This window comes from Eretmochelys imbricata, chromosome 6 (assembly GCF_965152235.1).
Source record: "Eretmochelys imbricata isolate rEreImb1 chromosome 6, rEreImb1.hap1, whole genome shotgun sequence".
Taxonomy (NCBI): domain Eukaryota; kingdom Metazoa; phylum Chordata; order Testudines; family Cheloniidae; genus Eretmochelys; species Eretmochelys imbricata.
Window position 1 is genome coordinate 68,135,903 of NC_135577.1, and position 13,461 is coordinate 68,149,363.

Sequence of the window (13,461 nt, forward strand, 5' to 3'; positions counted from 1 at the left end):
CTGTAAGCGAGGACTGGCCTGTCTCCCAAGGTCTGTGAGAGTGAGGGGTCATCCTTCAGGATAGGTTGTAGATCCTTGATGATGCGCTGGAGAGGTTTTAGTTGGGGGCTGTAGTTGACGGCTAGTGGCGTTCTGTTACTTTCTTTGTTACCAGTCGTACTGCACTGTCTGCTGCCAGAAGGCAGTGGGTTGCTGCTACTGTGTAGCAATGCCGTACCGTGTCTGCCAGCACCCAGGAGACATACGGTGACGGTTACCTGAGCAGGCTCCATGCTTGCCGTGGTATGGCGTCTGCACAGGTAACTCAGGAAAAAAGGCGCGAAACGATTGTCTGCCCTTGCTTTCACGGAGGGAGGGAGGGAAGGGGGGCCTGACGATATGTACCCAGAACCACCCATGACAATGTTTTAGCCCCATCAGGCATTGGGATCTCAACCCAGAATTCCAATGGGCAGCGGAGACTGCAGGAACTATGGGATAGCTATCCACAGTGTAACGCTCCGGAAGTTGACGCTAGCCTCGGTACTGTGGAAGCACTCCGCCGAGTTAATGCACTTAATGCACTTAGAGCATTTTCTGTGGGGACACACACACTCGAATATATAAAACCGATTTCTAAAAAACCGACTTCTATAAATTCGACCTTATTCCGTAGTGTAGACATACCCTTTGAAATACAAAGTACTGTAAGATCAAACTGGATATGAGAAATGACCTATGCAGTCTCTGGGTGTGATTGTAGTTTTATGCTACAAATGTTCTACGTGACTTGACAATGAGACATAGGGAACCAAGTCCACTTTAATCTTTTATCACTGAAGTGGATAGCCATACCTTCTCTTCCAGCAGGTAACATTGTGCAGACTCTTGTAGCTAATCCTCCAATGTGAAGGCACTTTTCATCATCTCTTTTTTTGGCACTTTTCATCATCTCTTTTTTTGGCACTTTTCATCATCTCTTTTTTTGGAAATAAGCTTGTGCACCCAAATAAGCAAGGTTTGTACCAGATCAACTTAGAGTCTAACAATTGGATTATTGGGTTCAGTAAGCCCCAGACATGCTAACTGTGGCTCAAGTAACAGATTTTTTTTGAGGAATTTCCAAGGAGTTTTGAACAGCAGCTCACAATATAAAGTTGCCAACTTAGTGGAGAACAGGGCTGATTAAATACAGCGCCCAGTGCAGTTCTTTGGGAAACTTCTAAAGGGTCTGATTCAAAGCTCTTTGAAGCCAATGAAAATCTTTCAAGTGACATGGATTGGACCCTAAATGCTAAAAAATAAGACCTTAGAATGTAAGTTCCTCCTTAGCCATAAAGTGATGCTATAATTATAAAATCATTGTGTCTCCAACAGGAATTTTATGCCTGATACCTGCCAGTGCTGTCTCTGTTTGCAATCCGTAGTGTAGTTGTAGCCATGTCACTCCCAGGACATTAGAGAGACAAGGTTGGTGAGGTAATCTCTTTTACTGAACCAATTTCTGTTGGTGAGAGAGACAAGCTTTCTGTGAAGTTTTCAGAGAAGAGTTCTGTGTGTGGCTCGAAAGCTTTCCTCTCCTACCAGCAGGAGTTGGTCCAATAAAAGATATTACCTCACCCACCTTATCTGTCTGAAATACACAGAGTAAGTAAATCTCTCTTTACTTATCTACTTATCTGTCTCTCGTCTCCCTGAGCAGCTGAGAAATCTCCAAAAGGTCAACACCACACAGGTACTGCCAACATTCTCTACCCCTCCCCGTTGGGTTTCATACCTCCTCCCCACAGTACCTTGTACTATAAGTTCTGTTTGTATCCTGATTGGTTCATGGGCTCCTTAGAGCACTGTGTGTATTGGAATTGCTCTCAGAGGCAGGGTGAGTACCAATCCTCACGCGAGCTGGAGGCATCCCTTTTACACTGCTAACTGGTTACTCTAGACACAGTTGTCTTTATAAGCAGAAGATGACACAAATCAGGCCAGCAACACCTTAACCCAGGAGTTACAAATGTTACACTAAAGTTAGAAATGACCTTTAAAAGACCCACTTGGTTCAGAGCACAGCAGTGGGGGTGCTAGCCCATTAGGGGCCATAAACAGGAATATTTTGCCTCCCCTCCCCCGTACTAAAACATAATAAAAATCTAATAGGTGGCCCCTTGAGCTGCTCAGGGCCCTAAAGCAATTGTTTAGTCTGCTTATGCCTAGTGCTGGCTCTGGAGCACAGCAGCCCATTTACTCTGCCACAGACCACGGAGAGCATGTCACCCCAATATCCCATTCTCCTGAGTAATCTGACTCTTTAAAATCCTCCATGTCCTTGGAGTACAAGACGTCCAAGCAGAGGAGACAGTTGGCAAGGGGGCATAGGTCATTCTACTGCTTTAACCCAATGGACAGCTGCCCAACAAGGAGAGCTAACCAGGGCTTGTATTTCTGATGCCTTTATGTATCAGACAGGGCAGTTCTGTACCCTGTATTGCTTTCTCTGGCATGTTAAAACATGCTCTCCTAGGCACACCCATTGCAAATTAGAGAACTCTGTGGATGTGTGTCGCTGAAGGCAGGAAAATGGAGCTGGGTGGTACACTAATAATGAACTTTGTGGATTCTGCTCGAGGGTCCAGCAGGGACAGGGGTTTAGTCATCATGGCTGACAATAGATGAAAGCATACCAGAGGCTGAGCAGAGCAAAGGAAGGCTGTTGGGACAAAAACTGGATAATGGCATCTAGAAACAGCTCATTATAAGGATCCTATAATAATAGATTTCGTATTTGTCATAAATACACAGACCTATAAAATGTCTCTATGTTTACGCAAGTCTGTACACATGCACACAAAACAAGCCCAGTGTATTGTTTTGAGTATATGAGAACAGCGAGCTCAGAATGGGAAACTCCCCTGTCGCTGTACTGCTCAGCAAGGGCTCTTTTGCTGAGATATCCCTTTTGCGCTGTGGCTAAACGAAGTAGTGTTGAGTCGGTGGTTGCTCCTGGGCTCTGCAGGCCCATAAACCTTAATGTAAAGCGCCCCTGGGGATGTCCATTTGTGTACAGAGAAGAAAACAATAATACACTTATAGCAGGTTTCAGAAAAGCCTGAATATTTATCGCACAGGGCCATGTGCTAAGGGAGGGCTTGAGGGCAGCTGCTGCCTTTCTACCCCCGTCCCAGTTATCTGATTCTCAGCTGCCGTGCGTCAGGATTTGATCTAGATGTTTTCTTCCTCTTTCTGCTGACTGAAAGCTCCTTTGTTTCCAGAGTGAATTAATGCTGCTTCTGAATCAGCCAGCTGGTAGAGAGGAGAAACACTGCAGAGCAACAGAACTGTAGCATGTTTCATTCATCCGTGTATACGGCAGAGGAGGTAGGAGGAGAGAGAAGGAGTATACAGACTGATACCAGTTCAGAGGACAGGATTAGGGGTCTGGAGGATAATTTAAAAGATTGAGAGGCCCTAAACTCCACAGATGGGACCATTCCTAAAATGGCGAGGTGGGAAGGAGAGACAGACATCCAGCAGGTTATTTCTGACGGAGGGGAAATGCACAAATGAGTGAGACAGACTGGTGAATAAGAGATCAGCTTTGGACCCTATGCACCAGCAATGGGTGGTCTGGCCAGGGAGATATTGACTAGAAGGGGAAAAGTGCATGGAAGTGCCTGTAATGCAGAGAGAGCAGTTTCACTGAGTCAGGCATGCTGTAGCTGGGAAGAGAGAGATGGTCAGCACCAAGGGATTCATCTCAAGGGATTTGGATTGTAGACTTGTAGTGGAAGAGGTTGAAGAGGGTTGTAAATAGCTTGTATGACGCAAACAGGACAGCAAAGTGCAAGGAGAAGGAACGACTTCTTCCAGTGCATCCTTACAAATGCTAGGGCATCACAGGAAATAGGTAGGAAGAACTCCAGGGGATGCTGCAGCAAGACAATCATGAGTGTGATTTGGTAACAGTTACAGGAATATAGTGGGATGATTCCTGTGACAGTTGTATCAGCAAAGGGAGAAACATTCTGTACAGGAGGGAAAGAGGAGGAGAGACAGCTACGGGTGTTACACCAAGGACTCGTATACGAGCAGGGAAATATAGGTAGAAAATAAAAAAGCCATCTCCAGGAGACAAGGGGGAATTTACACACCCAGTTTTTTGGGGAAGGACTAATTTGATAGTTTACAAGGGCCGGGTCAAGCTATGGCTGGGTCAACAGTTGTACTGGAGATCTGAAACAACTGTCTTAGGATCAGCCTGATCCGACCCAACCCAACAGCTATTCTGTTACAACATAAAATCACAATGAGTGATGTCATCATGCTGAGATGCCAGCCTGCAACAGCTTGTTCCTCAGCAGGAGACCATTCCCAGAGTGCGACTGGAAGAAGATGTCTGGGTGCAGGGGAATGCCAACTTTATCAAGAACACACATGCCTTCATTGCACAGGTGTTGCAGTGGCAGTTAACACACAGGGGGTTAATAGCCTTTTGCTGCTCTTTTCTGCAAGGCTGTAAATAGTCTAAGATTTGACTATTATATGTGTTCATATTTAAAGTACCAAGGAATGTTTAGGGAAGCTCTGGATATATTCCCAAAGACACCGTCACCTTTTCACCCCTCCTTTCCTGAGCTGTACCCAATATAGCTTGGATGCAGTCCAGGCTCTGGGCCCTTGAGAGTGATGTAACCATTAGCAGAAGGCATCCTGGATTCATAAATCCTGCCAAATAAACTCAGTTGCTTTTTGGATAGAATTATAACATTAAAATGCAAAAGAAATGGAGGGGTTGTAAAGACAGCTCCTGACTCCTGTTGCAACCTTTTATACCTGTCTCAGCTCCATCGTCCTCTCGGTAGCAACATTGGTTCACTGGCCAAGCAGCACACTTAGCCCCTCTCAACCACAGGATTTTCAAACGGAGCCCTATGGACACAGACACACAACCCTAGTTACAAACCTTATTTTCAATTACCATTCAAAATCCAGAATGTATTATTGCTCCAGGACTCCCATCTCTCCATGGGGTGCACTGTTTTCCCCCTTTCTTCCTTCCAATTAATCTCATAGTAAGTAATCTCCTTGCATACCTGCAATCATTATTCCTTCTCAGAATATCTCCCTCCTCCCCGAGTTCCACATCCTTCTCTGTACAGATCATGCTGACTGTGATGAGCCAGGTTTCCCCCAGCTACATTATTTTATACCCTTCTGGGGCAATGTTCTCTTACTGGTAGCATTGTGCTTAGTACCAATATCTTATCTTAGTCTAAAGTACCTCTGTGGGTTCCCTTGACACCATACCTCAGTTATACCATCTACAATACAAAAATGATTAGGGCTATCAGTGCTGATGCGCACAGCAAGGATAGTCAGGAAAAAATGTCTCTCCCTGGAATCTTATTGCAGACAGCTGCATTGTGGGTGTTTTATGCCTTTCTCTTAAGAATCGGGCCTTGAGACAGGATAAAGGAGTAGATGGCACCATTGATCTGTCTGGGATGGTGATGCCTATGTCAGCATATCTTTTTGTCTAATCTGGGAAGTAGTGCTTTGTGTCTAAAGCAGGGTTTCTCAAATTTCATTGCACCACGACCCCCTTCTGACAACAAAAATTACTATACGACCCTGGGAATGGGGACTGAAGACCAAACTCCTCTACCCCAGGCCGGGGGGCCAAAGTTGAAGCCTGAGCCCTGCCCCCTGGGTTGGGAGGGCGAAACCAAAGCTTGAGGGCATCTACCCTGGGCGGGTGAGGGCTGTAACCTGAGCCCCACCGCCCAGGGCTGAAGCCCTCAGGTTTCGGCTCCAGCTCTGAGCAGTGGGGCTCAGACTTTTGGCTTCAGCCCCAGGCCCCAGCAAGTCTAACGCCAGCCCTGGCAACCCCATTAAAACAGGGTCGCGACTCACTTTGGGGTCCCGACCCACAGTTTGAGAACCGCTGGTCTAGAGTGTTGAGAAAGAGAGGTAACATCCGAAGGAGCTAGGATCCTTTCTAGGAGGCAGCCAAATGGATTGAAGGTGAATAGAGTTGGCATGTATGTCTATGCTGCAATAAAAGACTTGTGGCACAGCCATGGCGGGCCCAGATCAGCTGGCTCAAGATCGCAGGACTTGGTCTGCAGGGCCATAAAATGGCAGTTTAGATGTTCGGGGCTTGAGATCCCGTGTGTGGGTGGGGCACTAGATGCTTCTTCTAGTACTTAAGGCTTTTTGTTCCTGGGTCTTGTCCCTTTTCCTCTATCTCCTTACCCATTAGCTAGGGAGAGGGAATGGTAACACCTTTGCTTGGTACAGCATGCTGTAGTTAGTTCAATTTTGCTGTTTTTGTTCTGTCTCACCATGTTCGCTTAAATGTTTGGTTTTCACAGGCCCGCAAGACGAAGCGGCAGATTGATTTCTGGGGGGGCTGGGGAGAATGGAGCGAGTGCAGTCGGAGCTGTGGCGGGGGCATCAGCTTTCGGCAACGGCGCTGCTACTCACAAAGGTGAGGGCTTTCTTCTTTTTATATTACTGCACTCTTTCTCCTCCCATAAGAGGCATCACCAGGTAGCTCAGGGTAGCTTTCTAATGTCTCTTGGTGAAATGAGCTGTCAATCACCTACCAAAGAAAGTTTGATCTCTCTTATTCCCTGTATGGAAATAAGGCTAAATCTGTTTTCTGGAAGGCATCTCTAATAAGTAGCTCTCCCCCAAAAGAGTTCATCTAGATGAAGTGGAATATAGTGTATATAAATAAGAATTTGAGAGGCAGAGTTTGGATCCAGAATGGGGCCAGATCCTCTGCAAGTATAAATCATCATAGCTCCATTAACCTAAATAGAGCTTCACTAATTTACACCAGCCTAGGAGCTGACCTTAGGTTTTTTTTATTAGGGTTTGAAGTGTGGCTTCAAAGCTGAACAAGGCTAACATTTGGTTTTGGTGATGCCAAAATTGCATCTGCTTTTCTGTCAAAATTTCAGCCCAAATATCTTAAATCTTGAGAAACCAGCTGTTCCCACTGGATCCAGAAAATAGGCCTTTTCCAGTTTTCAGCCCTAGCCACAGCTAAACTTATGGTGGTGGGTTCAGATCCAGGGGAACAAATCCAAACTGCCCCACGTTCAAGGCGGATTGGGGGCGGGGGTTCTTATCTGAGGTTACAGTTTGGGTCCAACTCTAATATATAATGGAGTCACAGTAAAAACTCCATTATATAGGAAGCTTTTCACATAGTTTTCATGATAAACCTGATGGGGATTTTCCTCTAACTTTCTGAACAGGGCTCTCTTCCGTCTGAAATGCCCATGCTAGAGGAGAATGGCATCGTTGGAAAGTTTGAGGTTAACTGGACAAGAAAAGTTGTGTTTGGGGCACAAGTTTGATATGGCAAAAGGATGTCATTCTGGTCAGGATTATGGTACTCTGGCAGCCCTGTGAGGGAAATGTGCACAGCACTTTGTCTATCATTCTCCTGAGGGCTGAAAGCCATTTCTATGCTAAGATTTTTCAGACAAGAGCTGGTGGGAAATTTTCCATTGGAATGATTTTTGATGACAAGATATTAACAGTGCCTAAGATATGTCCACATGACAGCTTCCTTTGGTGAGGCAGCACCTAATGGGAATCATGGGTGTGAAACTGATCTGGCATGAAAAGGGTAATCGCTTCCTGCAAAAAAATTTCACGTTTCCAAAAAAAAATTCATCCCAAATTGGGACAAAAAGTCAAAAACTCTCCCTCACCCGGAAGGGATTTCTAGAAAAATTCTGATTGTCCATCAGGAAAATTGAAACAAACTCTCTGCCAGAGAGGCTCTTGTCAATTTCATTTTCTGCTTCAGGGAGAAAGTAAAATTGACAAGAGCCTTCCAGGCAGGCTGTTGGCGGCTGAGTGCCCAGGCGTTCCACCTCCCTAGTGCTCAGCCTTCCTGCCACCCCCATACCTGGCTGTCTCTCTGATAGGGAAGATGAGCCCCCCTGGCTCTCTTCTCCCCGCTGCCTGGCTGCCAGAGAGAGGAGGTGGGGAGGCTAAGAGCCAGGAAGTCGGAGAATAGGGGCGCTTGGCCTCTGGCAGCCTCAGTCAGCTGCTCTTAGATGAAATCCTTCGGCTCTCCCCAAATGGAATTGTTCTGGAAATCCCTTCCCGTGAAGAATTTTGCATTTTTGATGTCGGGACAATTTTTTCTCAAAAAATGTGACATTTTTCACAGGAGGGGATTTCTATTTTCTGGCCAGTGCCTCTATTTTAGACCCGTGAGTCCCAAAAGGTGCTGCTCTACCAGCAGAAGCCATAAGGTGGCCATTGTTCAGGCATTGTTAACATGGTGTCATCTCACCTCTGAGCAGGCGTAGATGGTAATAATGACTGAACCTCCCTGAGCAGGTAGAGTTGCCCCCATTGATAATGATAGGTCTAAAAATCCTTCTGTAGACATAGCCAAAAAGAACACAAGCTGAAGTAGGCAGCCTCCCTTCTGCTCCCTTTGGCTCCTCAATCTCCTTTTTAAATAGGCTTTTTATAAGAGTTCTGATTATTCTGCAATATTTTAAAAAAAAAACAAAATCTCCAAGCATGCCTCTTCCCTTTGCTTATGATCTGGCCTGTCTCTCTCTGTGCTGACTTAGCATTCCTGGAGACCCGCCTTGCTGTGTCATGAGTGCTGAGATGATGGACAGAGAGAGAAGCAGGAGGGGTACAACCAGTGGTGGATTAGCCATTGGGCCAACGAGCTGTGCACAGGGTCCCCCGCCAATTGGAGGCCCCCCGGAAAAATGAGCATCCCCACGTCCCGACCCGCTTCACCTGCCTGCCAGGTGGGGTACAGGGGCTTGCCCTGCTCTGCCTGCCTGGCACTCCTGCCGGGGACTAGGGGAAGCCCCCATGCCTGGACCCTGCTCCCTGGCAGGAGTGCCAGGTGGAGGGGGGAGGGGAACGGGGCTGGACAAGCCCCTGCACCGCGACCCCATTTCTCTGGCAGGAGCGCTGGGGAGTGGGGTTGGGGAACTGCAGGGTTGGGGGTGGAGAGAGTTCCCCACTTGCTCTGTTCCAGGGCCCCACAAACCCCTAATCTGCCTCTGGGTGCAACAGACGGCTTTTTCAAATCCAATTTCTCCCTGGATATGAACTTGTTAGGCATTGAGCTGTATCCCTCTCCCTCCCCTTTTGAAGAGTCAGGTATAGAATAAGGGAAGATAGTTACCTCCCTTCCCTTTGGCCATTCTGTTCTTCCAGCTAATGAGTCCCATAACAGCAGGAATGTAAATGGCAGGGTAGTTTGAAGTGTGCACACACACTGACTTCATAAGTCACCCCACCCACTCTTCCTACTCACCCCCAGGTAGACATGCTGTATCACACAGGTGCTGTTAGAGACTTCGAGCTGTGTGTTAATAAAAAGCCTGACAAAGAATAAGAGAAACTGTCTCCACTAATTGGTGGGGGGAAAATTTTGCCCCCCAGAAAATATAAAAACCACCCTGTGTCAATAAATAGTGTATACACTACCTGTATCTATAACAAGATTACAGCAACAGAATGCGCTGAAAGATGCCAGGTTCAGTTTTGTAGGAAAGAAATAGGATATATTAGGTTGTTAGCTCTTTGGGACAGGGAATGTATCTTAGGGCTGCATGCTGTGTGCAAGGTGCTGATAAATTCACAGTGTTACCTGGGAGATTATTAATAAATAGCAATGGGGATGATATTTACAATCTCTTCAGAACTACTTCATGTTGTTTCTCTGTCTTTCAGGACAGATGGTGGGTCTAACTGTATTGGACCAACTCGAAACTATCGCTTGTGCAATATTCAGGTACAGTGCCCAGTACATTCTCTCCTTCCTGATGCTTTCTCTCCTGGAGGAACTTAATTTTCTTCAGAAGCCATGTGCTGAGCCCACTCAGTGCCAGTGGGATTCTTCTCCTCCCCTGGAGCACCAATGCCAGTATTGTTGATGGACACTGTTTGCTTGGGGATGCGCACAGGTGACTAGGCCCCAGGCTAGAATTCGTGCCCTTGTGCAATAGATTCTGGGCACATACCAACTCTGTCTGGTGATTGCAGCATGCAGAGATTAGTATAGTTACAGTTATCTCACCCTCAGTTTTCTGAAAACCCCAGTGTCAGCTCAGTACACTGAGAATTCTTTCTATTATCCACAGCCTATTCAAAGGTTTCAGAGTAACAGCCGTGTTAGTCTGTATTCGCAAAAAGAAAAGGAGTCCTTGTGGCACCTTAGAGACTAACCAATTTATTGCTGTAGCTCACGAAAGCTCATGCTCAAATAAATTGGTTAGTCTCTAAGGTGCCACAAGGACTCCTTTTCTTTTTAGCCTATTCAAAGATTCCCATCACATACGGAGCATCAAGGTTGCATTTGAGAGACTATGGGGAGCAGAGAGAGCAGGAAGACAATATGAGAAAATGTTTAGGGCTCTGGGTCTGACTCCTGTGACTGAGATGGGTCTGGTTTATTATGGACAATGCCATGGAAAGGAATCAGGGAGCACTCATACTGTTGATGTTCATGGTTATAGCTTGGTAGCCACCCAAAGACCTTCTGTCTGGGAAGAAGCAGTTCCCTAATCACCTGCTTTAAGATAAGAATGAAGCTGGCCTGACCTGGAGACAGCGTAATGCGCTGTCAAGTGTCAGAGCTGCATTCAGGAGTGACTTTGTCATTGCCAGTCTGTGGGGAAGCTGTGAGGAACACACCCCAGTGAGATCCTTTCCTTTACCTCCCTCCTCCCTGTGCGAACTCTGTGTACCTGGGTTCTCTCTTCCCCCATAGAGCTGCCCTGAGGGCTCCAGGGACTTCCGAGCAGAGCAGTGTGCTGAGTTTGATGGGACAGAATTCCAAGGAAAGAGATACAAGTGGCTGCCTTATTATGGAGGTAACAGATACAAGGTGTTAAACTTATTTGATGTGGGGGTATTTGGCTTTGCCTGAAAGTAGAGGGTCTCTGTCTGGAAAGAGTCCTACATGCATAGGTGTCTGTCCAGAATTGTCCTCTTCTGGAACAGCTAGAGGGGTCTGTTGGAATGGATCATCTTTCAGAACAATTGTGTAACGCCGACAGACCCCAGTCGTCGGCAGGCGGGATTAAACTGGGGACCTTTGGAACTTAATGCATGAGCCTCTACAGCATGAGCCAAAAGCCAACTGCCTGTTAGCTAAGGCTGTAGAGCAAACTCATTAATCTGTCTCTCTCAGTGGTCTCGGTGCCACTAGATGGGACAGAACACCACACCCAGAAGGTGTGTGGGTTACAATTGCACAAGATCTCTGGCAAGGGCTGCCTTTGAGGCACAGAAATCTATAGCTCCAGCAGCTATTCAACACTTTTGATAATCAGCCAAAAGATATCTTAGATTGGACCCCCCCAAATCAAAGCTCTTCACGTTAGCGAATGCTGCCAAAAATCTTGCTGCATGTGATTTGATCAAGGACACTCAGAGAACCAGGTCTAGAGGCAGGAATAGAAATCAGAAGGCCTAGCTCTCTGTTCTTACCACTGGACTCTGCTGTCTTCCATATTCACCCAGCCACCTCTGAGTTATTGGGTTTTATTAAGCTTACCTGAAGAATTTCACTCTTTGCTTGTTGATATGTTACTGGTTTTCTTCTGTGTTAACATTTGTTCTGTCTCTCTGAAAAGCCTCGTACTACATGGGAATGTATTCTGCAGGAACCAATCATTAATGTTAATAGCAATCCACTCCTCAGGGCCTAATCCCACATTTCAGGTTCAGGCTCATGGTGTGTTCGTAAGGGACTAACTATGTCATATGACACCTGCTGTTTTCTTCCCTTCCAGCTCCCAATAAATGCGAGTTAAACTGTATTCCCAAGGGAGAGAACTTCTACTACAGGCACAAGGAAGCAGTGGCTGATGGGACGCCCTGTGAGCCAGGCAAACGGGATGTCTGTGTCGAGGGAGTCTGCCAAGTAAGTCATCCTATCACCTCATCCCTTTTCTATGAGAGAGAGAGAGAGGGTGTAAGTCAGTCGTCTTAGCATTTCCCTTTGTCCTATCCAGCCCTTCCCAAACAATGCCCTTGTTATCTGACAACACACCAAATGCATTTGATTTCTGGGGAACTGAAGGAAGTGTGGGGAGCATGTGCATACATTTCTGTGGACTCTTAGGGCGAATTAATCACCAGCTCCTGATCATCCCCCTTTCTACTGCACCCCAGAGCTATCTAGTTTATCCTCCTCCTAGTGATCAGTCTAGGCCCTGGCCTTTTCTTTCTTCATCCCACCCCACGCCCTGGTTTTGATTTAAGCACATTAATGCCATTGTTTTCTGACAGGCTGTCGGCTGTGACAACATGCTCAATTCTGCCAAGAAGGAAGACAAGTGCCTGCAGTGTGGAGGGGATGGCAGGGCCTGTTACGAAGTGAAGGGCACTTTTGATGTGCTCAACCTCCCCAAAGGTACAGTAGTCTGGATTTTCTGGAAGGGTGAACAGGGGAGAAGGAGAGAGTGAAGCTTAGCCTCATTCTGACCCTTTGCATGGAGCTATCTGCTCTCTCTGCTCACTGGAGCCATTAGACCAGAACACTCACCCAAGCCCACCCATACAGCGGGCTAGAGCTAGAGAACATACTGACCACCTTTATCTGGGGATCCCCTCCTAGTTCCCACTGCAGCCCTAAGGTTCTTCCACTCCTCCTGTATCTTCCCCAGCTCCTAGTCTCTTGTGGATGCCACAACTCTTCTAGAGGTGACAGGCTTCATTGAACTGTCCCTCAGAGCATGCCTGCTGGAAGTGCTCTTTGCAATGGAGCTGGTTACCCAAGGTCTGCAGAATCTCCAAAAGGAGTGGGAGACTGGGACCAGGACTTGGAACCTGGTTCTCCCACATTGGCTGGCTCTGAACTACTTCAGCCTAATGATTGAACTGGGATGAATCTTTGTCTGCTGAGTTTCAATCTGATGCATTTTGAAATGTCCGAGATAGGAAACTCTGAAAATCAGGGTTTATAATGGAAGCCCAAACAGCCCCCTGACTGTATTGTTTTCAGGGTGCAATGCTCTGATAATGCTGCTCTCAGATGTATTTTAGCCATGAAGTGGGTGGACTACTCCATGGGTGAAACAAATCTGGGTGCAGCCATCCTAAAATCAATGAAGCTGCAACAGCTGGATTGAGTTCTTTCCGGTTATCTCATAACTCATCCATGCAGTCACTAGCGCAGCTGGGCACAGCTCCTGTGCACATGGGCGACCATCTCACATCCTCGATCACTGTCTGTCAGTACCTTTGACCAACTTCCTTCATTTTCTTCAGGTTACAATCAAATCTTCATCATTCCCATGGGAGCCACAAGCCTCCGCATTAAGGAAGTTATGCCTAGCAGGAACTTCCTGGGTAAGACTGACATTGTAATGAGTTTATTACTACACCATAGAGATGGACTCAAGCCACAAAATTCTATTCTGACTTTCAAACACACTGGAGTTCAGGGGCATATGGGGCGGAAGCTTGCTCCTG

General features: G+C 46.7%; 1 protein-coding gene across 1 annotated transcript in view; it reads left to right on the forward strand.

The window, feature by feature from the left end:
- PAPLN (papilin, proteoglycan like sulfated glycoprotein) overlaps positions 1–13,461 on the forward strand; it is a 53,346-nt gene that overhangs the window by 6,532 nt on the left and 33,353 nt on the right. The window contains exons 2-7 of the mRNA XM_077819977.1: positions 6,348–6,463; positions 9,712–9,772; positions 10,751–10,853; positions 11,778–11,908; positions 12,277–12,400; positions 13,258–13,338. Of these exons, the coding sequence (XP_077676103.1) occupies positions 6,348–6,463; positions 9,712–9,772; positions 10,751–10,853; positions 11,778–11,908; positions 12,277–12,400; positions 13,258–13,338 (616 nt within the window). The remainder of the gene's footprint in view (positions 1–6,347; positions 6,464–9,711; positions 9,773–10,750; positions 10,854–11,777; positions 11,909–12,276; positions 12,401–13,257; positions 13,339–13,461) is intronic.